Source organism: Loxodonta africana, chromosome 1, assembly GCF_030014295.1.
Source record: "Loxodonta africana isolate mLoxAfr1 chromosome 1, mLoxAfr1.hap2, whole genome shotgun sequence".
Classification (NCBI taxonomy): domain Eukaryota; kingdom Metazoa; phylum Chordata; class Mammalia; order Proboscidea; family Elephantidae; genus Loxodonta; species Loxodonta africana.
Genome location: NC_087342.1, coordinates 213,309,816 through 213,336,790, shown reverse-complemented (window position 1 = coordinate 213,336,790; position 26,975 = coordinate 213,309,816). Strand labels below are relative to the sequence as shown.

At 37.5% G+C, this 26,975-nt stretch overlaps 1 protein-coding gene across 16 annotated transcripts in view; it reads right to left on the bottom strand.

The window, feature by feature from the left end:
• Positions 1–26,975, bottom strand: part of UTRN (utrophin) — a 616,684-nt gene that overhangs the window by 270,478 nt on the left and 319,231 nt on the right. For 14 of the 16 annotated variants that reach the window (XR_010323082.1, XM_064291826.1, XM_023551169.2 and 11 more), the window contains one exon: positions 21,383–21,572. Coding sequence is in view for 15 of the 16 variants with exons in the window: in XM_064291826.1 (XP_064147896.1) it covers positions 21,383–21,572 (190 nt within the window). In the remaining variant the exon portion in view is untranslated. Of the gene's footprint in view, positions 1–13,913; positions 14,288–21,382; positions 21,573–26,975 lie in introns of those variants that run through there. The other 2 variants (XM_023551342.2, XM_064291843.1) reach the window with 2 other exon arrangements.

Here is a 26,975-nt window from a genome sequence, read left to right as displayed (position 1 = left end):
AGTGGGTGCAAGGACGTACCTGAGTTTCTTTCAACGTTAGATCTCCAATTCTACTCAGCAGAGGAAGGGATATGGGTAAGACAATCTCTAAGACTCACTGGTCACAGTTCACAGCAACAAACCCATATAGTTTAATCATTTACACCAATTTTTTCATTCACTTGGTGTCAACAGTCCCTCTCAGAAGCCTATAAAATATACTTTTATCATGTAGGCCCATAAAATCCCAAATTAGAATACATCCTTATTAAAGCAGTTCAGCCACTGCCACTAAATATTAATATGCCTTGTTCAGCCATTGCCACTAAATATTAATATGCCTTAGGGCAGATTACTTGACACCTCTAAGCCTCTGTCTTCTTATCTTTAAAAAAAAAGAGAGAGCTAAACTCGAAGACATTCAAACACAACATTGGTTATTGCACTTTATTATTTCAATACCCATAAGAAAACTCTGAATTCTTACCACTCCAGTTCAATCAGCGTATGAAGCTCAGAGAACCGGACATCTGACAACTAAGAGACATCTGACCAGGGTAGCCTTCCCTGCTGTGGGTGCATTTGTAGAAATCATTCCAGTTTTTAAAGTAAGGGGAAGTTTGGCATAAGTAAATTATTAAATTATTTGTCTAATGAAGTAGGGATTCTCAACCACACAAGACTTCCTGGGATTTTGGTTTACATGATAATTTCTCAAATCCTTCACTAGCTTCCTAGCAAGGACTGCTGCTCAACTTTTAGAAATACGCATAATAGACCTTTAGCCTTTCATTAGAAGTAACTATTTCAAAAAGAGCAAATGTTTTTCCTTCTTTACCACCACTTTGTATAAGGATCTTCCACAATAACAGGCTACCCAATGAAGCAATCTAGGGTTTGCTTCAAGAATTAAAGCAAAAAAGTGCTCCAACTTTTGCATAACAAAAGTTATACATCACCTATGAAAACTGCACTCTCAAAATAAAGATTATGCACAAATCATCTGATCAATACCAGAATGTTTAATTATTATTGAAATTCAAAGATCTTCCTTAAGCCGTTCCAAGTTTTAGATGTGCCCACCAGCATTTATGATTACTACTGTATACATTTTTAAAAATTATGGCTGCCCTAATTTTGGATGAATAAAAGTTTCAGGGGATTCTTTTAACTAAACACTGTCGCCTCAGGGGCTATTAGTCCTACTCTGAAGACATGGTCCCTTTCAGTAGCCCCAATTTGAATCTAAGTTGTCTGGATGATTTTACTGGCAGAGAAAGCATCTTAATATGGAAGCTGGCTCTGTGCCCTAGGAAAGAAGAAAAATGAAATGACCCCGCATTTCAGAAAGACATGAGGTGGTTGGTATTCAACATTCTGCCGCCTGATTTGAGACACACAGAAGCTTTTTTAGTGAGTTCTTTCACTATCTTCACAATTTATTCCTGCAGTGAACCATGGCAAAAACATATGTAGATATATATTCCCTTTTTGTTTTTTAATTTTCATGTTGTTTATGGAACAAGAAAGTACTAAAGATTAATAAATCAATTCCAGTAATACTCTATCTCTGGATAGAAAATTTATAAACATTAAGTCATTGGTTCTATAATACCTTTCTAATAGATTGTGTACTATCCCTAATGTCTAGATGAAGAAACTGAGGAGTGACATATCCCTTGAGTAATACAACATCAAACAGCAAGTAAGTAATGAAATTTCGATCTCCTGATTCCAAATTCACCATTTTGTCCCATTATACTTTACTTTTACTTGAGCTATATAATTAATATGAAAAGTAAATTATATGCTTTATTGTGCTATAAGGTTTATAAATCATTTAATATAAGCTATCATATTTAATTATTATTAACCAATAACTCAGAAGCTATCAAATGCTCTAAGAAGTAATAAATTTACCACAATAAGTAAGATTTATTTTTCAATCCATATTGCCTAACACAGTATCAACGTCTTTACTCCCAATCAAATGTTAATAAGAAAAAAAGACAGAAAGTAGATTTTTGATTAGTGGTTACCTAGAATTGGAGGAATGCGGGTGGAGTGAAATGGAGAGTGACAGCTCACGGTACGTTTGTTCGGGAGAGGGGGGCGAAAATGTCCTAGAATCAGACTGTGGTGACGGTTGCAAAACTCAGTAACTACCAAAAACAATGAAGTGTATAATTTAAAAGAGTGAATTACATTCTACTTGAGATATCTCAGTAAAGTCAGAAAAAACAGAGTCAAAGTAGACCATCTCTGCTATATTGTATTAACATTGTAAATCCAAGAAAAAATCGAACCTTAGATTATTTATTCAACATTTTCAAATACTTGTTTTGCTCCAAGGACTCTTCTAAGATAAAACATGGCTGCAAATTCAAGAAGCTGATAATTCAGAGGGGGAAAACAGAGAAATAAACAGCTGATTTCAATACTAAATACCAAAAAACCCGGTGCCGTCGAGTTGATTCCGACTCATAGCGACCCTATAGGACAGAGTAGAACTGCCCCGATGAGTTTCCAAGGAGTGCCTGGCGGATTTGAACGCCAACCCTTTGGTTAGCAGCCGTAGCACTTAACCACTACACCACCAGGGTTTCCGATTTCACTACTAGGCAAAGTAAAAATAAGTACACATAAAATATGATAGAATACATTAATCTCTTGGAAGCTCAACTATGAAGCACCACCTGGCTGTGTGACCTTGGGCAAGATATTTAAAAGCTTCTGAAGAGCAAAAAACAACCCACTGCCGTTGAGTCGATTGGGACTCTTAGTTACCCTATATGTTAAAGCCTTCTTTCCTCATACATAAAATGAGGAAACTGGTTAAATAATTTCTACAAGTCCTATAAACTCTAAAGTACTATGAATCTGTAATTTACTATTAAACACAAAATTGACTTCCACTGTGAACGATTTTTCATTTTTGCTTGAAACATTGTCATTCCCTCATCAATTGAGTCATCTGAATCATAACTAAAAGCATAGCCTTTTTTGTCCCACAGCAACAGGACTTACACCGAAAGCAAGGTTGTTCCTTGAAGGGAGACATTCTGAAGAACTATATCCTTATTTCAAAGATTAAAATATTACCTTTTTTTTTTTTTAGAATTTCATTTTGGTAATGCTCTCCATGTTTGAACATCTTCAATGTTCATGAACATGTTTCCTTTAAAATGGACTTAAGCTTTGGAAACTGTCAAACATCAAAGGGTCCTGAATACATATCCGGCAATCAAAAAAAAAAGCAGTATTTTTTTTGTTAAGATGGAAATGTAACGAAACAATTTTGGAGCCATTTCTGATGAATAAGTACCCAATGTTCCCTGAATACAGTGAGCAAATTTGTGCCCATGTATTTATTCATTCAGTTGTCTAGTCCAAGAATTCTCTACACAATTAAAACTCTACCTACCTCTCAAGATGCATTTTAGGTATCACCTTTTCGGTAAACACTTTGCTGACATCTTTAAGTCAGAACTTCCTGTTCCTTCTTCTATGTTCTAACAACCTCTAGATTTATTATAAAGAGACTTTCTACTAGGGATGATGAGATGTTTGCATAACAATGCGAGTTTGCTTAATGCTATCAGATGGTACACTTGAAATGCTTATAACGGCAGCAAATTTTATGTTGTATACATTATGCCAAGGAGCCTTGATGGCACAGTGGTTTGCACTTGGCTACAAGCCAAAAGGTCTGAGGTTCCAACCTACTAACCGCTCCACAGAAGAAAGATGTGGCAGTCTGATTCTGTAAAGATTTACAGCCTTGGAAACCCTATGGGGCAATTCTACTTGTCCTTTGGTGTTGCTATGAGTCAGAATCGACTCAACAGCGATGGTTTTATACATTATCCCTCAATAAAAAAAAAAAAAAAAGACTTTGACCACTCAGGTCCTTTTGGTCCAATTATTTCTATTCTAAAAATGTATCCTGGAAATAATCAGGGTGTAGTCAATTATTTTTGAGCATGTCTACAACAGAAGTATTTATCATAAGAGAAAAATAACCTAGTTATCTAACCATAGCAGGCTGATTGAATAAATTATAATGAGACTATCAAATGGAATTTTATTTACACTATGGAAAAATCATGATATATCCAAACATCTCCCGGGACGAAGATACTAGGCTTGAAGGCTAAGGACTACAGGCTCAGGATAGCCACATCAATTGGCATAACATACTACATAAAAAAATGTTCTACATTCTACTTTGGTAAGTAGTGAGTGCCTGCAGTCTTAAAAGCTTGTGAGCAGCTATCTAAAATACAACTAATGGTCTCTTTCCATTCAAAATAAAGGAGAGTGAAGAAAATCAAACACTCAAGGGAGCAATGAGTCCAAAGGATTAATGGACCACATGCACCACAGCCTGACTGGGATCACAATACAGGGTCCTGTAGAGAGCGGCAGAAAAATGTAGAAAAAAAATTAAATTCATAAAAAAAGACCAGACTTACTGGCCTGAAGAACCCCTGAGACTGTGGCGGCTTTAAGTCACTTCTTTGACTTAGAACAGCAGCCATTCCTGGAAACCACTTTCCAGCCAAGCAATAGACAGGCTTACAGAATAAACAAAACACCTGAAAAGAACACACTCCACAGAACAAAGAATTATACCAGACCAAAAGGGAAACATTTATCCAAAAGTAAAGATGAGAAGACAGGAAGGGGTAGGAAAACCAGACAAAAGGAAATGGGGAACCCAGGGCAGAAATGGGAAGAGTGCTGGCACAGTGTGGGGATTGCCACCAACGTCATGGAACGCTCTGTGTACAAACTGTTGAATGGGAAACTAATTTGCTCTGTAAGCTTTCACCTAAAACGTAATAAAATATTTTTTAAAAATCATGATATAAGAAATGTTTTATGACATGGAAAAAAATCATGAAGTTTAAAATTTAATGGAAGATTATCATATCTCAGAAGAAAGCTAAATAGCCAACAGCACCTCCCTTGCTTCCACATTGCAAACACCCTGGCCTGAGGCATGCTTATCTACTGACAGCTTGCTCTGGGTAGGTTCACCCACCTTGGTCTCTTTAAATTCTGAACCCAGAGTAAATTCCCTCCCAAATAATGTTTTCAACAAAACAGTATGTTTTCTATAACTCAGTTCCCTTTTTCTCTATCTATGTAAACTCTCGCAAAGTTTACCCTGAAAAACATAATGCCCTTCATTCTATAATATTTTGAGCCAAATACCAAATGCTTTTCCAAAAATAAGGGCTACAATTAATACAGACCTATACCAAAAAACACAGAGTCCCGGTGTTAAGAGCTCAGCTACTAACCAAAAGGTTGGCAGTTCAAATCCACCAGCCACTTCTTGGAATTCCTATGGGGCAGTTCTACTCTGTCTTATAGGGTCATATGAATTGGAATCGACTCTGTGGTAACGGGTTTGAGCGTTATATCAAAAAATAGTAAATTCAGTTGTTCTGGGTTGAACTTTAGACAAAACTGATGGTATCGTAAAGCATAATTCTTAAAAATGTTGAGAAATACATCTCAGTACTTCATCCTATTCTCTAAGCAAGCATGTTTGTTTTTCCTCTTGTATCAGCTGCAGTAAAAATGACTTCTTTCTTGGCTTTGTGTTTAGTTTCTGGTAATGGAACAGGACTGCTTTTATAATATGATGTTTTATGTAAATCAGCATTGTATAGCTTCATTGTGGGTTAACTTGATTTTTAGGTGGGAGCCTAATGACTAATCTAGAGAAGCCCTCATAAACTGACAAGTATCCATTCTAAAAGAGTTTCTGTCACAAACTAGTTGGTCAGGGGAAGATTTCTCTTCCTCTTCCTCAAACTGAGTCTCAGAGAAAATAACAATCAGACAGAAATGATTTTTTTTTTTAACTCCATTGTTGAAAGCAATGGTTCTTAGCTACAGATGGCCAAGTTTTCAGTTCAGGCCCAGCGAGTCAAAGTTGGTGGGGCATGAATGCTTTGGAACAGCTCCCTGGGTGATGGTGATGTGATTTAAAGGTCACTTCAAGGACCCTGGAAACTCTATCAGGCAGTTCTACTCTCTGTCCTATAGGGTCACTATGAGTTGGAATCGACTTGACGGCAGTGGGTGGTTTTGGGTTCAAGGATGAAGATAATGAGGATGATAAGAATACCAGCACATCCAAGAGACATGGGCCACTCTCTTTGTTCAAGGCCTTCTGCCAGGCTCATTTCATGGGTCACCTCATTTGATCCACGTAGTGGCGATGGCCCCTACCTGTCTGTCAGTTTGTTGTAATGTGGGGGCTTGCATGTTGCTGTGATGCTGGAAGCTCTGCCACCGGTATTGAGATACCAGCAGGGTAACCCATGGCAGACAGGTTTCAGCTAAGCTTCCAGACTAAGACAGACTAGAAAGAAGGAGCCGGCAATTTACTTCTGGAATCAGCCACTGAAAACCTTAAGAGAGATCAGTCCCTGGAGAAGGACATCATGCCTGGTAAAGTACAAGGTCAGCAAAAAAGAGGAAGACCCTCAATGAGATTGACTGACACTGTGACTTCAACAATGAGCTCAAGCATAACAACAATTGTGGAGGTGGCACAAGCCCGGGCAGTGTTTTGTTCTGCTGTACTTAGGGTTGCTGTGAGTCGGGACTGACTCGACGGCACCTAAGCAACAACAGTGACAAATAGAGCCAGCACGCATGGCATTTATTATGTGCCAGGCTCTGTTTTTACCATTATACATACATACATACACACATACATATGTATGTGTATAAACTTACTTAGTTCTCATAATAATCCTATGGAAAAGAGAGCCACAACTCAGAGATGTTCAATGACTTGCCCAAGGTCATATAACTGGTAAATGGCAAAGCCAGGATTATGTGAATTCACACAGTCTGACTCTAGACAAACATTTCTTTTATCCATTAAAATACTCTAAGAACAAATTATTTGAACTTCCTTGTTTTACTTGGAAAACGTAATGTTGCATCTTCTAGTCATGCCACTTCCATGTACCTTTGGCACAGGACAGCCATTCGGTACATGTTCTTTGAATTGACTTGTAAAGAAAAAGACAAATTTGCTTTTTAATGAAATGATCCAGACTAGAAAATTAGATGAGTATTTCTTTTTTAGTTTATTTAAGGAGTTACTGTTTAAATATAATGCTAGAAAACTACATTTGGGTATTAAGAAATAGATTCAGTGAATACATAATTCAGTACTGTGGCACTGAGACTCAAACGAAACTAAATTATGAATCAAAAAGCAGAACCAACTATACTAATTTGCATTAAAATCAGCCATCTTTTTTTTACAAAAGTACAAAATGAGTCCATTAAAAAAGCATCCATTATATAAGTTTAAACTAGAACAAAATCTTCGCTCTCTTCAGATTATATAGCTAGAACTCAAATATCAAAATAGTTTTGAAAGTACATATTTCATTCTGTTTAAACTACTACGAGAAAACAACTACTTTCCCACCCCACAAAACTAACAGCAATAAAATATCCATTATCGATGATCTGTTCCCCCACTGTGAAAAGAAACGGTTGAATGAGATGATTTCTAACATTTCCTCTTGCTTCAAGACTCAATAGTTCACATCTCAGAGCATAGATTAAATTTCTTTAGACAAGGAAATGCACATAGAGATCTTCTAGAATGAAATCACATCTACTACTTAGCTAACATAATCTCTCTTTCCACATCTTCTATAGCGCATGGCACAATTTAGTCAAGTATAACACGTAAAGCTATCTGACGTTATTTGTTGATACACTGGATCTAGAATCAGAAAACCTATGTTTAGAACAAGATGTGCCATATGCTAGCCAAGCAATTACTGGCATGTTCCTTAACCTGCCAATTTAAAAAAAAAAACTAGTTTTTCCATTTATTACACAGGAATAATGACAATCTCTTCCCTACTTACCTTGTACGGATAAACTATCATATAATATTATATTAATGATACAATGTATGAGAGCTACACACAGTAAAATCCAAAACACTAAAAATGTAAGGAAATTTTATTAGGAGTTATAGTACTTTTTTCCAATAAAAGCTCACAGTTATTTTATTGCTGTATTCAACCACTTTGCTCTCCATTTACTTAGAGCAAAAGCAAAATAGCAGTCTATTGTGAAAACAGCAGAACATCTTCTTCCATTTGATATGTTTCCAAAATGCTTGCTTAAGGTACACCAAGCCATACTTTCCTGTCAGCCTATTATTTATTAAGCATTAAAAGACGCTGTCTGCTTTTATCAGCGAGCTTTGTTATAAATTAATCTTTTAGAATTCCACAGAACTGAACAAACTAGAGGAAGAAAAATGAAAAGACATCCTCTGATACACTTCACAGGCTTTCCAATTTCAATTATTTGGACTCATTTACCTTGCCCAGAAATGAATAAACTTCGTGAAACTGAGAAAGTTACCACAGCATGAAATTTTCTCTATTCTTCCAGCTCTATGATAGCAGCTCTACTAATTACCTATTTTAGAGAGCCAAAAATAAACTACCAAATGTACTAAGAGAAGCTGGCAGTGCTCACAACAAATAGTAAAAGGGAGGTGGTAATGTCTGCCTGTTTAAAATCTAGCAGTCCACACAGGCTGGAAATTTCCACTTGGACCATAATAAACTTCATCCCTAAGAAAACACAAATCATGAACAATGTAGTCACAGTTATCAGATAATACCCTGAAATTAAAGGGAACTTTTTCTCCATCTCCATAAAACTATGCGAACGCTCAGGCAGAATGACTTTCTGTGTGTTCCCGACTTGTACCAGTGTCACAGTTCTAGATTTACTCAAACAATAATGCAATCTTGGCAGTTAATGGTTCAAAATGCAGTCGTAAAATGGTCATTAATTATTTTTTAGTTAAGTGACAAAGTATTACATCAGATCTAATTATACTGCTTTTAGCTAAAAGTCACTGATAGTATGTGTCTGATTAACAAAATGTTAACTAAAGTAGGAATTTTTTTTTTTTTTTTTAATTCTGAGATGAGAAACATCAACTTGGGGAGCTATGGCAAGACAGAGGATAGGGAGCCACCAAAAATAGCACTGTTGCTTTTGGAAACCACGAGAAAATATGTAACTATGACAGGTAGGGATTCAAGTATTTTCTCTCAGCTCAGCCTCAATTTAATCTACAATCTCAACCCAAGATAGGAGTATAAGAAAAAGAGCCCTGGTGGTACAGTGATTAAGCACTCGGCTGCTAACCAAAAGGTCAACAGTTCAAACCCTTCAGCCACTCTGTGGGAGAAAAGACCTACAGATCAACTCCCATAAAGATTACAGCCTTGCAAATCCTATGGGGCAGTTCTACTCTCTCACGCTGGGTCTCTATGAGTCAGAAGTGACACAACGACACACAACAACAACAAGGGAAACAATCTGCCCTGGTGTTCACACACCTCTGACTTGACATGACTAAGGACATCAGAGTAAATGGGTCAAATCTTCTGCATCTGGCAATTTTCTCCATTAAAGCTCACCCTTGCCACATTTTCTGAACTAACCAAACCAAGAGTTTCTCATAAAACCAAGAGGAGACAATACTTCAAATGATCAGGTGTGAGTCTACTTCTAGGCTAGAGGGCCATGCTGATCTTTTCTATGATTCACATTATAGGCGTGATTTGGTTATCAATAGATTCTGAGAACTGGCCATAAATATATACATCTCAGGAGCAGATCAGGACAAAGTAAAGGTCCATCTTCCCAGAACACTTGAGGATTTAATTATTCAAGGATAGAGTTTTCTACCTTAAAAAAAAAAAAGTGGGGAAGCTTTGGGAACAAGAAATATAAATTTTAACTATATGGAGAGGTAAATGATTTGAAAATACACCATTCCGTCCCATGTCTTAAAAAGCACATATTCAACCTCATCTAGGTCTCCATAGACGGACACCACACTTAGAGGTGAAAAACTGTGTATAAACTTACTCCATTGATGAATCTGAAAATATGTGCTGAGACTGATATGCCCTTTGTGGTCATACGCTGTTACCCATGGCACTACAAGCAACCACCCACATAGTTGTACGTTGTGCACACAAGAAAACACACAAAGAGAGACAGAGAGAGAGATCCAGACTTGCTGGGTGGAATCTTCTGGTCTCTCTCTATTTTTTAAGTCCGTAGAGGGCAGCTTCTCTGACACCACAGAAGTGATTTCCCAGGGATGACTTCTGAGGTTAGTTAGCACCGTCCTGAAAGCCTGACTACTTCACAAGGCTGGGCTAGGAACAGGCAGGGTTTCACTGCATATTTAAATCAATGGTTACCAAAATGGTATGTCCAGACTACATGGAGTGAAAAAGACAGTCAACTGGGTGCAAGAAGAGACCAGTAAACAGGAAGTACAAAATTACGCTCTACTTTAATACTTAATATATGATTTTACCACGGCGTACTAAATAAATAAATAAATGACTCGACGGCACTGGGTATTGGGTTATTTAACTATGTATGTTTTTACTGATCGGACTACATGATCAAAGAAGTTTGAAGATGATAAAAACCATCTAAGCAAACAGAAGTTATATTACATAAATCAAAATTTTAAAAATGTTTAAGTCATGAAGAACTCAACTTGTAACCCTGATTATTTTTCTATTTTCCTCATTTTTCTATGACTCATATACCAATCTACCAAAAAACGATTTCTACCATGTTCTCAGTTATTTTTTTGAATGAAAATCGGCATGCAGAAAAAAAAGGACACAAAAACTCCCTTTCTGACTCAGCATAAACTCAACCAAATCTTAATCGACCATTGCAGTGATAAAATATCCCCAAACAATCACAAAATACTAGAAACAAATTAAACTCGGTTTTTTTTTTTTTAATCATTGACATTCAGCTTTGCTTTTCCTGTGCTCTGTTAGAATTTTTTGGATTTATTAGAAAAAAAAATTACTTCTTACAGCCATTAATATTTTAAAGTAACTAAGCAATAAAAACCAAATAAAAAGCCAAATCTGGAAAAATCAGCATCCAGCACAGGGTGATGTTAGGTCATCAGGGCAATTTCAATGCTGCTAATTATATCTCCAAGCAAGCAACACTTACGTTTCAGTTTCCTGCCTAAATTTTATGGGATGTATAACCAGGAAGAAATATTTTTAAAAACAAGAAATACAAATGAATAGGTAAAGAGGCTGAGAGAAGGAAAGCTATTTTAACTCTGAGAGCTCTGAATTCTGTAAATGTCTGTTTTCACATCTTCCCCCTCCCTCCCCGACACACAACAAAACATACAGGAAAAAATAAACCACAAAAGGAGAATATTCTATATAAACTTCCAATTGTGTAATATATAAACTGTTTTCTGACACACAAGAGAACTATGAAAATAGGCAAAGAAACCTGAGGTGCCACTGAGAGAAAGTCTGATAAAAGATCAAATTTCCACATAATATATAAAAAGAGATCCTGAAGAGGAGGTAAAGAGGTGATAAAAATATCAACAGACACTGGATTTCAAAGTCCCAATATGAATTTTAAATAGTCAAGTTTTCCCTCAGACTATGCAACATTTTTTTTTTTTCATTCATTTTGGTCTGAAAATTTATTTACAATAGATTGCTTCTATATTTTTATGGCGTGATACTGAAACATACAGCATTTTCTTCCTAAGAAACTAAATTTAGAGAATGTAGGAGGTATAGGGGGAGAGAAAGTCATGATAGCATTTTACAATTTTGGGGAAAGAGAATTTACAGCATCTTAAAGCAAGTAAATACCAAACCTATTTAAATTTTTAAGTCCTAAACACAGGCTACTGATAATTAAAATACAATTAAGTATTTTCTGTTGATATGGATACCTATAATAAATGTTACAAACAAAAAGAATTATTCACACACAGTACAGTGTCAGACAGCACTTGCTGTGGTTACTATTAACATTTAATTATGCAACTAAATTTTTATTGATATATGAATTTAAATACATTAAGATCTAAGATCAGTTTTCAAAATATGGCCATGCAAATTAATCTTTTGCTAGCTCATATATTTCAAAATATTTGTGCCACTTCCTAATCTGATTTCCTAGTTCTTTAGCTAAAATCTCATATATCACTGACTTATATTGACACCTGCTGGAAAGTATTGGAATTGTATGTTTCTCATTTTATTATCTGGGCAGTTGTCAATTTTATATATGTGAAAACAGTATGTGGAAGATAACATTTCAACTACAAATATATTTCAATTTTTTAAAAGGAATAAGTGACATTTATTATAAACATTTAAACATTCGTTTTGATGGTTTATTAAGAAACTATAAATCTCAGAATGCCTGCTTCAAAGGGTAGTTTTTGGTGGGAATTAACTTACCCAATGACATCAGTAACTTAACTTTTGTTTATTTGGGCTGTCACTATAAAACTAACCTTCTCCACTATTTGACTTCCATTGGTTCATACCTTGGACAAAACATCTTGGTGGCATGACGTGAGATAAATATCTGGTTTTGTGGAAGTATGCATACAAATGGATCAGAAGAATGGCCCAGCTAATAAAAAGATGCCTTATATATTCGTATTTGTAGTTAAAAATAATAATAATAATCATGTATTAGTAAACGAGCTTTCTTCAATATTAAAAAAAAAACTACTTTTCATTTAAAAAAAAAAAGTTTTACCAAAACAAATGTATTCTTTAAAATGGACCAAAACACAACACATTAAAATTTATGAATTTTTGCAACTGAATTATTAAATTGTTAATATGAAGTGTTGATTAACTTCTTATACAAGCAAATGAAAATACTTCTAAATATTCCTGAAAAACATGCCTCACTACCATAATGTCTTCTAAAACTTTTTTTTTTAAAGGGTTCCAGACAACTACATTTAATTGGCCAAATGTATTACCAAATAAAAATGCTAAAGTTTATTTTGTTTTCTGAAACCCCTGCTATATGAACACAGTCTAGTTGCTTGGCTATGCCCTATTTTGCATCATCAGAAAAATAATGTTGTCCAGGAGGCAGCTGTTCCAATTACAAATGAGTTGGGGCAGCTAATAGGGCACCAGAATACATTTTTAAGAGTATGAAGAAAATGGTACTGAGGCCATGACACAAAGGGAGAATATGATAGGTACTGTGGAGCTGTATACGTTACTTTAACATTCCTGTTATAATTCCTTCCTTTCTTCCTTTTATATCAAATCACTCCAATTTTTGACAAAAGTAATGAGACAGCTTATCACAATGCAAATAAAGCAAAACGACGAACAAAACGTTAATAGGTAACTTTTACAAAGATGGGGCAGCTCAGTGAGCGGTTTATGTTTAGGATGACATAGTATCTGAATTTTGCAGCTGTCAAACAAGTTGCCTCCTGAAAGTCTACTCCATCCACCTGTTCAAATGAAATTAAGTTCTTCATGTTTAACTATAATATATGGAGCTTCAGGAACACAGTGGGAATTTTTTGATAATGAGATGAAGTCTGATAGTTTTCAAAATGTGCTTTAATTTTTTTAATTGAACAACTATCTATAAAAAGATAGACAGTTTTTAAGTAACCTGCTGAAAGATTATTTTAAATGCCTCTTTTTAGATTTACTGAAATTTACATAAAATCAATGTACCATTCAATACTAAGGCACAGCAAACACCCCAGAGGTAACAGGTCTTAATGAATGTAGTTTTGACATATTTTCTCCAAACATTTCAGTAACACATCTCAAAAGACAAGGCTTTGTCAATTGCAACATAAAATATGCACTAAAGCAGCACTTCAAATTTCTAAACAAAATTTAATCAAGCAGTTCACTTTAACAGTTTTTACAGTTACTAAGGACTCTTTCCTTGATAAGAATCCTGTAAGATTAGTTTTTCGAGCCTGAAACAGAGTAGAACTATCAGACATCTGAGATCCTTATTTTCAATCACTCAATTACCTTACAGAGCTTCTGATACCGAGGAGAAGAAACTGCCATCCTTTGCAAACGACGTAGCAAAACCACAACTTTCTGCAGAGAGGTTCTCACCACAGCCATCATTTTAAGTTCACCACACTTCTGGAGACACCTCAGAATTTGCATTATAAATGAAGAGCAATGATCATTTCCTCCAGGTCACTAGACCACGATTTGCCAGTTCTCTGAGCATGCTCGCTTCCAGGAATGCATTAGAAAGATACAAGGGTTTAGGTTCTGGGGGAATAGAGGCTGGTATTCCTTCAACTTCTCAATTTAAACCACGAACATCAACGCCACACAGGAAAGCCCCGACAGATGCTCACAGCCAGTACTTGCTCTGCCCGTGCTGGACAGAAAATGAAGCAAGTTGTTGAGCAGCCAGACGCTGCCTGCTGCTGTAGAGGAGTGTGCTCAGTAGCCAAAAAAGATATTAAGTGAAACATTAAAGTCGCAGACACAAAGCAGACATCCCCGGGGAAGAGAGATTCAACATAGCGCCAGTGTGCATGCCTTGTAGCCGGCAGTCACTCTCTCACTCCAAGAGAGATGCGTTCACTCCCAGACTATACGCAGCTCTGGCAGCACTCTGTGGGATGAGGGAATAACAGACCCTGTTGTAACAGGGACGGATTGATTACCCAATAAGCAAGGTACACACAGCCTGTCGTGTGCTTACTTACTCATCTGTAGTGCACAATTTCACCTGTTTTATACCACATCAAAGATGTGCTGATACCCATATGAAATTGTGCACTACAGATTAGGAACTAAATACAAGTCAGCCAGTGCATACCCTGCTTACTGGTTAATCTGCCCTGGTTACAAATCCTGAGAAGAGCAGTGGGTGCCTGTCTCTTACGATATCAGCCCATACACAAAGTGTAATCATCACCTTGCAACAGGTCTCGGGCAAGATCGTGCAAAACAACAAACAACAAAACAAACAATATCTACAGGGGTATGTGGCTGTACCTAAGAATCCCTAAAAGCAGGGCTGTCCAATGGGTGCGTATATGCCTACCCAGGAAAAAGCCATTAGAAATCAAATAGGTTAGGACTCCTCTAATTAAAAGGCAAAGTTTAAAAACTAACCAAAAAAAACTCAAAACATCTATAATTTACTACCAAGCATTCCAAATGACCAAACTTCCCTTTCGACAGCATCTTCGTGATCTCATTTTATTTGCTATAAAGCTGCTTTAATTTTATGTGTAAGAAATATAAGACCAAGATTATATCCTGTAAAAATCTGGTATTTTTGGTTTTTATATGTATGTGTGCATACTTCAGACACATTTTACACTGCAGTTTGAATGCCAGAGCAAATATTGGCTGGGGTGAAGTACTGTTAGGAGATTCAATCCCCATTTTCAAGATGAGCAAAATAACCCAGAGAGAATCAATGACTGGGACAAAGAGTACAGCCAGGAATAAAAGCCAGGTGTTTCTCATTATCAGTGTCCTGCTCAAAATAATAACCTGCATAATGCAGGAGGTTCACCTTTCCGTGCCATCACCATGATTCTTTAAATTACTGGGAAACACAGTCTTATTCAAGGAGTTGTGCATATGACATGTTCCCTATGACATTTAAGGGCCCATAATACTTAACTATGCACCTAAGAGGCATTTTAAAATATTTGTTTCCTTTCTTTTATTCCACTGCCTTCTCAGTCCTTCATTTTGCTGACAGAAATTCCTATAGTGGGTCTTACGGAGTTGTGTGTATCAAGCCAAGCTCTGTGGGATTCTGTTTGCTTATTTTTCCCCAGCAGGTCTATATTGAGAATCTCTACTGCCTCCCTCTGGCTAGGTTAGCAATGTCAAAATAATTACGTAAAGCCAGGATCAGATGAGGTACTCAATTAATGCTGTAATTAAAATTATTATATTATTAGGCAAATATACAGGGACGAAAAGTAGATTAGTGATCGCTTAGGCAGGGAGGGATGGGGAGCTTGTGGGATGCAGAACGATGGTTAAAGGGTCTCGGGTTTCTTTGTGGGGTGATGAAAAGGTTCTAAAATTGATTGTGGTGATGGTTGCACAGGTCTGTGAATATACTGAAAAACATTCAATTGTATACTTTTTTTTTCTTACTCATCAATTATTTTTTCTTATTTACTTTAGATGAAGGTTTAGTTTCTCGTTAAACAATTACTACACATCTTGTTTTGTGGCACTGGTTACCAAACCCATGTCAACACTCTCCCCTTCTCAACCTTGGGTTCCCTATTACCAGCTTTCCTGTCCCTGCCCCTGGGCCGGTGTGCCCCTTTAGTCTCATTTTTTTTAATGGGCCTGTCTAATCTTCGGCTGAAGGATGAACCTCCGGAATGACTTCATTACTGAGTTAGAAGGAAGTCTGGGGGGCATACTCTCGAGGTTTCTCCAGTCTCTGTCAGATCAGTAAGCCTGGTCCTTTTTTGTGAGTTAGAATTTTGTTCTACACTTTTCTCCAGCTCTGTCCAGGGCCCTCTATTGTTATTCCTATCAAAGCAGTCAGGGATGGTAGCTGGGGATCAAGTAGTTTGTGCTGGACTCAGTCTGGTGCAGGCTGTGGTAGTTGTGGTCCATTAGTCCTGTGGACTAATCCTTCCCTTGCATCTTCGGTTTTCTTTATTCTCCATTGCTCTAAATGGGGTGAGACCAGTGGAATATCCTAGATGGCCGCTCACCAGCTTTTAAGAACGCAGACGCTACTCATCAAAGTAGAATGTAGAACATTTTCTGTATAAATTAGGTTATGCCAGTTGAGCTACATGTCCCCCAGGACCATGATCCCCAGCCCTCAGCCCAGTGATTCAGTTCCTCAGGGAGTCTGGATATGTCAATGGAGCTTCCATGACCAAGTTGGTCAAGTTGTGCTGGCTTCCCCAATATTCTATACTATCTTAACCCTTCACCAAAGTTACCACTTATTGTACACTTTAATTGAGTGAATTGTATGGTATGTGAATTATACTAGCATAAACTGTTATTTTAAAAAAACATGAAGTGATAATTCCTGTCCCTGAGCCAGAAGTTGGTGAAGCTTCCATGAAACAGGTATTCATCCCCCCAAATACAGTTCTGGATAGGGGGAAGATCTAAGGCAATCTAAATAATTAAAATTTATACTTATGGAACAAGATGTTGAAAATTCAGCTAAAAGGGAACATTGCAGATGAAAATACAATACTCCCAAACACAAATTATTAGAAGTAAAAATAGTTACTTATTATATTACCACCCCAGAAAGACAGCCAGGCAACACAGTTTTACTCATGAAAGAACCACAGCATCTCAATTAACTAGTACTGCTAAAATCTACAAGTTAAAGTTTAAAATTAAAGTAATGATAATATCCTAGAATGCAGGCAAGAAAATTAAGAAAAAGTGCTTGAATTAATAAACTGGTTGGGAAGTCAATAATAGGTTTTCATTCAAAAGCAAAAAAAAAAAATTAAACTCTACATCTTTGGCCAAATTTTAACGTCTGAATACAAACCCAGAGTGACACCTGCATGCCAGGTGCTTTGGTTTAAACTGCGTCCCCCAAAAAGATCTGTTGAAGCCCTAACACCAGGTACATGTGAATGAGACCTTATTTGAAAATACGGTCTTTGCAGCTATAATTAGTAAAATTAACATGAGGTCCTACTCAAGTAGGGTAGGTCTTAGCCTGATATGCCTGGTGTCCTTATAAGAAAAGAAGAGACACACAGCCAGCAAGACACACAGGGAGAACGTCATGTGAAGACTGAGGCAGAGGTTGGAGTGCTGAAGTCAACAAGTAAAGGAATGCCTGGGGCTACCAAAGGCTTGGAGATATAGGAAAGATCTTCTCCTAAAGCCTTCAGAGAGAACATGGCCCTGCTGACACCCTGAATTCAGACGTTTAACCTCCAGAACTGTGAGAAAATAAATTTCTGTTCTTGTCAGCCAGCCAGTTTGTGCACATTGCTATGCAGCCTGAGGAAACTAATACATCAGAAATCTCCTCCCAGATGTTACTCAAATGTCTCATTTTGACATAGTCAAAATGGAATTTACCATCCCATCATAATCCCCACTAACGTACACACCTGCCCAGACATTTTCTTCTCCCGTATCCCCAGTCTCAGGCCCTAATGCCACCTGGCAATCTCCCTTGTCTTTTCCCCTTCCCCCTCCCTTGGGCTTCCTATACTATCACATTACCAGGTCTGGTTCTGCCACCTTGCCTCAGTTCTAGCCATTATCACCTCTGGCCTGGATGGCCACAACAATATCCTGACAGATCTCCTGCTGCCAATCTTGCCCACATTAAATCCATTCTCCATAATGCCATCAGCTAGATTCCTACTAAGTAGAAATCTCAGTGCATCACTCTCACGCTTAATACACTTTAATGACATCTCCCCATCGCCACCAGGATAAAATACTTAGTATGGTATATAAGACACTCTATGATAAAAAAAATTTTTTTTTTTTTTATGATAAGGCCCGCTCAATTCTCCAGAAGCTTCTCTCCTGCAAGTGTCCCAAAGTTCAAGTTTTCTCTTGACACTGGCTCTACCAAGGATTAAAACCTAACAAACAGCCTTGCAGCAGGGCAATGAACCATAAATGCATAAATCCAAAAAATCAGCCTTCCTTCACAGAAATGGCATGTGTCATTGCACTCTTCCAGAAATAAGTCTTCAACTTACTGTGTTTCCAAACTATCCTTTATCAAAATTTACCCAAGATTCACCTCAAGTTGAAAAAAGAGGAAACTTCTTCATCTTCATGAAATACGCCCATGGGCCCGCATCAGGCAGTCATAAGACATGGAGCAGTGTAACCAGGAAACGAGTCATGTAAGGGGTCCTACACACGTCTCTTATGCAAGGAGCTCAAATGCTCTGAGATCCTTATTCTGTCATCTGGAGTACACACAGAAACTGCCCATCACCACCACCACCCCACCAGAAACTTTTTTTATGATTTCAAATGTTTTTGTACATTCATTTTCCTTCAACAGACCTCTTTCCAAAGTTTCCGTTTTAAATGTCTGAGTACTTGTGTTAATACAAAAAGCCCATGGGAAAATTAAAATCCCCTTGTCTCAGAAATACTCAGCTAGAGATCCTAGTTCTCCTACAATTATTTGCCTATGTGTGCCCAAAATAAAGCCACAGATTGTTTTTTTAAATAAAATGGAGAGGATGTTTTAAAATAAAGAGCATTCAATAAAGGAGCAAGGGGATGGGAAATGATGCCATTTAACATAACGGGCAAAATCCTCAACACAAACAATGTCTGTGTTTATCTTTAAACAAAAGAGATTTTAATAGGCTCTTAATAAACTTTCTCTTTAGTTTTCCTATGAACCAAAACAGACTATTTTAGCAACACTAAATCCTTTTTGAGAAGAAATGATTATAAATGCTTTACTGAATTTCAGTATTTTAGTCAGCAACTTTTCTTTCTTGACGCTCTTTGCCATGGGCAAGTAATCCCGGGCTCAGTTTATTTTCATTTAGAAAGAGTCTAAACATTTCCACTCACATTTACTTCTTTCAGAGTTCGAAAATTTATTAAATATTAAGAAGAGTTTTGGCTATGGTGAAAACATATTCCAAGATAAAATGTGCCAAAAAACATTACTAAACTCTAAAACAGGGCTATGTTTTGCTACTGCTCATTACCAAGGTTCATTTCCAGCCTCCTTTGTTTATTTTCTATAAGCTGTTTCCTATTCAAATGCATAGCCTAGATATCTATTGAATTTAGTATCATTATATAAACTAAGTATAAACCAAAACCAAAGTATAGGTAAGTATTTATACGTCAGCCTTCCAGTTCTTCAAGTCATAAGAAATAATATATTCTCTGGTGGCATAGCGGTTAAATGCTACGGCTGCTAACCAAACAGTTGGCAGTTTGAATCCGCCAGGCGCTCCTTGGAAACTCTATGGGGCAGTTCTACCCTGTCTTATAGGGTCACTATGAGTCGGAATCGACTCAACGGCACTGGGTTTGGTTTTTTTTTTTTTTTAGTACCTACCCACAGTTAGAGCTCCTAAAAATCAGGTAATCACTAAATGTTTTATCGGTTTTAGAAGTTAAGACCGCATGAGGGTCTAGAGGTTGAGACAAAAAATCAGATTTAACTTCAACACTTGGTCACACTTGTTACCGAAATGTATTGTGCAAAGAAAAAGAAGAGCTATTCAGATAGCTAACGGCAATGTAAGTAAACACAGATTTCCACCAAATTAATTTGAGAACTCAAGAGAAAGTCACCACAATAGTGCTTAAGCTTGGGAAGAAGTTACAAATGAATCTAGTCCCAAAAGGGTTCTCTGTCTTTTTTTTTTTTAATTTTGTAACTTTTTAGTAAAAATTTCCAACTCAGCAAAAATCTGTAAGAACAACAATAGTTCAAAGAAAGCCTATTTTGTCCATATCTACATATGGTTAACATTTTACAAAAACGTCTTTTGATATTTCAGTGGAAGAGTTCCTAAGAAGGGACTCAAAAGGGGTCATCATAATGAATTTCATAACATGACGTTAGGTGATGTTAGGGTCTAAAGTTAGCAGTCAAGGTATTTATTTAGGATTTGCACACACAGCAATGCGTAGGCAACAATATGTAATAATATAACCTCTGCCCTTGAAGAACCATGTGATCCACCGGGACAGGAGATGACGACGAAGCCTACGTCCACAAGCATATCAGAAATAACCACCATCTCATGACTGTGTGAACAGATGGCATAAAGAAGTCACCAGAGGTAAAACTGGGGTAGGCCAGGAGACTTCACCACTGAGATCGGTTTTGAACTAAGTTAGAAGTGAGAAGGGAGTAGGCATTCTATGCAGTGAAAATGGAAGGTTCAAGGGCTCTGAAGCAGTGACACCAGGGGAGAAAAAAAGTTCACACGTGCCTCATAAGATTCCTCAAGTTTTTGTGAAAGGAAAGGTTTTGTACTACCTTAGGTCATGGAGAAGAAATATTCAAACCTCAGACTGAATATATAATCACAGCTATCAAGGTAAAGACATAAAAGTAATACCTTCAAGTCTGATATTCTTAGTTGTAAACTCAGCCATACTGCCTCTGTGGCCTTTGTATTAAGTATTTATAATAAATGGGAAAAGAAACAGCTTCTCATGATAGGAAATGCCCTTGTAATTGAGAATTCAATAAGGATAACTGTAATAGGGCTGAAATGACAGAAAGAGAGTATCTATGAGCCAATGCATCTAAATAAACAATTACTACTACCATAAAACTGGGTGTTTTTTTCCTCGAAGGTTATATGAAAGAATTTTTAGGTCTTGTTTCAAGTAACAAATTATTTACAGGGGAGCAAAGACTTCATAACAGAATGAGGTGACAATCTTATCTTTTAACCATAGTAAACTTGCAGGTAGATGGATCAAAAGCACAGAACGCAAATAAAAATACTGGTTGTAGCTTCCCAGGCACGTACCTGCATCTGCTGTGTGAGCTCTCTGGCCATGGTATTGTCCTGAAGACCATTCTCCCGCTGAGAGGCATCTGCAAGCACGTTAACTGTGGTTTCTGCTTCTTGTATCCACTTGAGGAAGTTGTCCAGGTCCCTACGCGAGGCCTGCACTGTTCTCAGCTCAGCCTCCAGGGCACTCTGTCTGTCAGCAATGCTGAAAGTAACAACACGACAGGCACGTCTCCATTACTTCCAGTGTGACATTCCACATCGTGCACATAGAAATAAAAAATTCACAGACAGCCACAAAGGTACGCGGGAGCCCTGGTGGAGCCGTGGTTAAGAGCTCAACTGCTAACCACAAGGGTGGCAGTTCAAATCCACTAGCCACTCCTTGGCAACACTATGGGGCAGTCCTACTCTGTTCTATAGGGTCACTAAGAGTCGAAGTTGACGGCAATGGGTTTGGTTTTTTTGGTAAGGTAACTGGGAGATTTATTTGTATGCGTCTCTTGAACGATCCTTTATGGAGGAGTACTGTGAATTGTGGGTGGTGCCTGGGTGGTACAAACAGTTATAGTGCTAGGCTGCCAATCTAAAGGTTGGAGGTTTGAGTCCACCTAGAGGTACCTGGAAAGAAAGGCCTGGCAATCTACTTCTGAAACATCAGCCACTGAAAACCCTAAGGAGTACAGTTCTACCCTCACACATATGAGGTCGCCATGATTCGGATTCAACTTGACAGCAACTGGTAATGTGAATTGTGAGAAGAGGGAAAGGAGAGAAGACATAAATATTAACCTCACCACAGCCATCAATATTATGAAATAATTATGATTACATATTATAAATCATAATTGTAGGCTTGGTTATGCCCCTGTATATTTTATTCCAAAACTCTAATGTGATGCCTGATACTCAAGAGGCAGTATCTATAAATATTTATAAAATGACTGACAAAATGGATTCTAGGAAGAATTAAATTAGAAGAAATATTTAAGATAAAATAATAATTTGAAGGGCCTATATTTATGTATTTGTAAGCAATTCAAATTAATACGAGTTAGTTCTTTAAGCTCATTAAATAACATTATGCTTGGAAGACAATCAAGCTTTTTATAAACCCTTCATTAAATCTACATCAAAATTAGCTCTTCCGAACACAGAACTCTCTTGGATTACCTGATTTAAGAGATACACATACTTCCTAATTCAACATTTAGAATTCCAAAACAAGAACACAACTCAATTAAAAAACGACTACCAGAAACTCCACTCTTAGCTATTTAAACCCAAAAGAATTGAAAACAAATTTCCCTACAAACTCTTGCACACAAATATTCACAGCAGGCTTATTCGTAACAGCGAAAAAGTCGATATCAAGCCTAATGTTCACCAACTGATAAACAGTAAAAGAAAACATGGTACAGAAATACTTGGAATATTGTGCAGCCATAAAAAGAATGAGGTTCCGATACATGCTGCAACATGGGTGAACCCTGAGAACATCATGCTAAGTGAAAGAAGCCAGATACAAAAGGCCACGTATTATGATTCCGTTTACATGAAATGTACAGAATAGGCAAATCCATAGAGACAGAAAATAAATTTGTCCTCCATTTCCTGATTGTAATTTTATGTTGAAAGGATTAGGGTGGGATTGTAATACCACCCTCACTCTGGTCACCTCCCTGATCCAAGGTAAAGGGAGTTTCCCTGGGGTGCGGCCTGCACCACCTTTTTTCTCTCAAGAGATTAAAGGAAAGGGAAGCAATCAGAGAGCTGGGGACCTCATACCACCAAGAAAGCAGCACCAGAAGCAGGGCAGGTCCTTTGGACACGGGGTCCCTGTGCCTGAGAAGCTTCTCAACCAGGGGAAGATTGAGGACAAGGACCTTTCTCCAGAGCTGAGAGAGAGAGAAAGCCTTCCCCTGGAACCGACGCCCTGAATTTGGACTTGTAGCCTACTAGACAGTGAGAAAATAAATTTCTCTTTGTTAAAGCCATCCACTTGAGGTATTTCTGTTACAGCAGCACTAGATGACTAAGACATGGAGTAATACCAAAACCATACTTCGGTGACCAGTGAAACATTCTGAATCCAGAGACTTGGACATTTCTTGTAAAAGGCTATATCTCAAATTTTCTATTTGTCATCAGTGGGAAAAGAAAATCTGCTTTAAAAATATTCACTTTGTAGGAAACTTCACTGAAAAACATTTAGACAATGTACAGCTACTTTGTAAATTTTGTAACAAAAGAATACAGGTATTGGATCAAGGCAGATAAGGCCCACACTGACTAGCTGTAGAAGCTTGAGCAAGCTGCCTTCTCTCTCCAAGCATCACTTTCATCATCCCTAAACTCCGCAGCTTGGCAGACGAAGTTTTCCATGACCAGACTCTTGTTACCATCCCAAGAATCACCCATTACTCTAAGCCTCATGCTTTATTTACCTACAAAAATAGACCCATCACAAATCCTCAAAGGGGTCACTATCTCTGTCACATCCAAGGCTTTAATTATTACTTCTTTAACCTGAAATGTCCTTCTTCCTCCATCCCTCACGCCTAATAATCTTCCCCTTCCCACCTGGTTAACTTCTACTTATCCTCCAGGATTTGGTGTTGTTATTTTCCAAACCTATGATAACTCATCCTAAGCATCCTATGATTTCCCCTGCCCTGTGCATTACTGTTCAGCTGCTGCTATAAGTAATTACCACCAACTCAGCAGCTTAAAACAACACAAACTTATGATCACACAGTTCTGTAGGTTTAAGTCTGACACAGGTCTCACTGACTTAAATTAAGCTGTTAGCAGGGCTGCATTCCATCCTGGAGGCTCTGAGAATTCATTTCTTTGACTTTTCCAGCTTCCAGAAGCCACCTACATTCCTTGGCTTATTGTCTCCTTCTTCCAACTTCAGAGCCAACTAAAGCGCATTGAGTTCTCACACCACACCTCTCTGACCCACTCTTCTGTCTCTACTTTTAAGCACTCATGTGTTAAGACTGGGCCCACCCAAGTAATCAAGGATAATCTTCAGATCTCAAGATCTGTACCTTTAATCACTTTCTGCAAAGATGTCAACTCTATGCAAAGCAGTCTACATATTTAACATAATCCCTATCAAAATTCTGACAGCCTTTTTTGGCAGAAACACAAAAGCCAATCCTCAAATTCAAATGGAATTTCAAGGGGCCCCAAATGGCCAAAGCAATCTTAAGGAACAAAATGGGAGGAGTCATACATCCCAATTTCAAAACAAACTATAAAGCTACAGTAATCAAAACAGCGTGATACTGGTATGAACACTGGCATGTAGACTGGTGGAACAGAATACAAAGTCCAGAAATAAACCCAAACATCTATAGGCCACTGATTTTTGACAAGGATGCCAGGTCTCTTCGGTGGAAAAAAAATAAGTTTTCAATAAATGGCACTAGAACAACTAAATCTCCCCATGCAAAAGAACAGAGTTTTACCCTGATCCACACCTCACACCATATATCTAAATTAACTCAAAATGGATCAGTGACCTAAATACAGTAATTAAAACCATAAACTCTTAGAACAAAACATAGAAGGCTTCAAGACCTTGCTTTACAATGGCTTCTTAGATATGATATCAAAAACAAGCAATAAAAGAAAAAAATACATAAATTAGGCTTTATCAAATTAGAAAAAAAAAATTGCATCAAAGGATTTTACCAATTCAGGGGACATCTAGGTCAACTGACAAAACAAAGTTTATTAAGAAAATGTTCTGCATTCCATTTCGGTGAGTGGCTTCTGGAGCTTAAAAGCTTGTGAGTGGCCACCTAAGATGCATCAATTGGTCCTAACCCACCTGGAGTGAAGGAGAATGAAAAACACCAAAGACACAAGGAAAATATTAGCCCAAGGGACAGAAGGGCCACATAAACCAGAGACTCCATCAGCTTGGGAGCAGAAGAACTAGATGGGGCTCGGCTACCACCAATGACCGCTCTGACAGGGAACACAACAGATAGTCTCTAGCGGAGCAAGAGAAAAGTGTGGAGCAGGACTCAAATTCACGAAAAAGACCAGACTTAATGGTCTGACAGAGAATGGAGGAACCCTCGAAGCCATGGCCCCAGACACTCTGTTAACATCAAACTAAAACCATTCCTGAAGTCCACTCTTCAGAGAGAGATTAGGCTGGACTATAAAACAAAAAATAATACTTGTGAAGAGTGTGTGTCTTAGGTAAAGCAGATACATGAGACCAAATGGGCATTTCCTGTCCAGAGGCAGGATGAGAAGGCAGGAAGGGATAGGAACTGGTTGAATGGACACAAGAAATCTGGGGTAGAATTGGGAAATGTGCTGTTACATTGTAGGGATTGCAACTAATGTCATATAACAATATGTGCATAAATATTTGTATGAGAAATTAACTTGAGCTACAAACTTTGCACAATTAAAAAAAAAAAAACAGGGATTTTACCAAGAAAGTGAAAAGGCAACCTACAGAATAGGAGGAAATATTTGGGAACCATATAGGTAAGGGTTTAATATCTAGAATATATAAAGAATTTCTACAACACACACACAAAAAAAGGCACACAACCCAACTACAAAAGGGGCAAAGGACTTGAATAGACATTTTTCCAAAGAAGATATACAAATGGCCAATAAACATATGAAAACATGCTTAACATCATTAGTCATTAGGGAAATGCAAATGAAAACCACAGTGAGTTATCACTTCTTCCTACTCTAGTCCCTTCTAGTGGCTGTTGAGTGGATTCCAACTCATGGCAATGCACTGTGTGTCAAAGTAGAACTGTACTCCACAGGGTTTTCAATGGCTGCTTTTTCATAGACAAATCACCAGGTCTTTTTTCCAAGATACCTGTGGGTAGACTCAAAAGCCCAAACTTTCAGTTAGCAGGTGAGTGTACTAATCATTTGCACACCCAAGGACTCCTCACCCCAATCAGAATGGATATTATCAGAAAAATGAAAAATAACAAGTATTGGTGAGGATGTGGAGAAATCAATACCCTCATCCATTGTTGGTGGGAATGTAAAATGGTACAGCCACCATGGAAAAGAATCTGGAAGTTTCTCAAAAAGTCAAATACAGATTTACCATATGACCGAACAATTCACTCCTAGGCATCTACTCATGAGACTTGAAAGCAGGGACTTAAAAAAAAAAAAAACTTTTTTTTTTTTTTTAACACGTACATATATACCAATGTTTACTGCAGCATTATCCACAACAGCCAATGGGTGGAAACAACCCAAGCGTCCTTCAACAGATAAATGAATAAGTAAGATGTGGTACAAATATACAATGGAATATTATTCAACCATAATGAGAAATGAAGTTCTGATACATGCTATAATATGAATGAATCTTGAAAACATAAGTGAAATAAGTTGGACACAAAAGGCCAAATACTGTATGATCCCATTTATATGAACTATCTAGCAGTGGGTTTTTATCTAGAAGAGGCAAATGCAAAAAGAAAACTGTTTAGGACCGGTTACCAGGGGCTGGGGGCAGGCAGGAGTGGGAGTTATAACCGAAAGGATACTGAATTTCTGTTTGGGGTGATGAAAAATTTTTGGAAAAGGATTG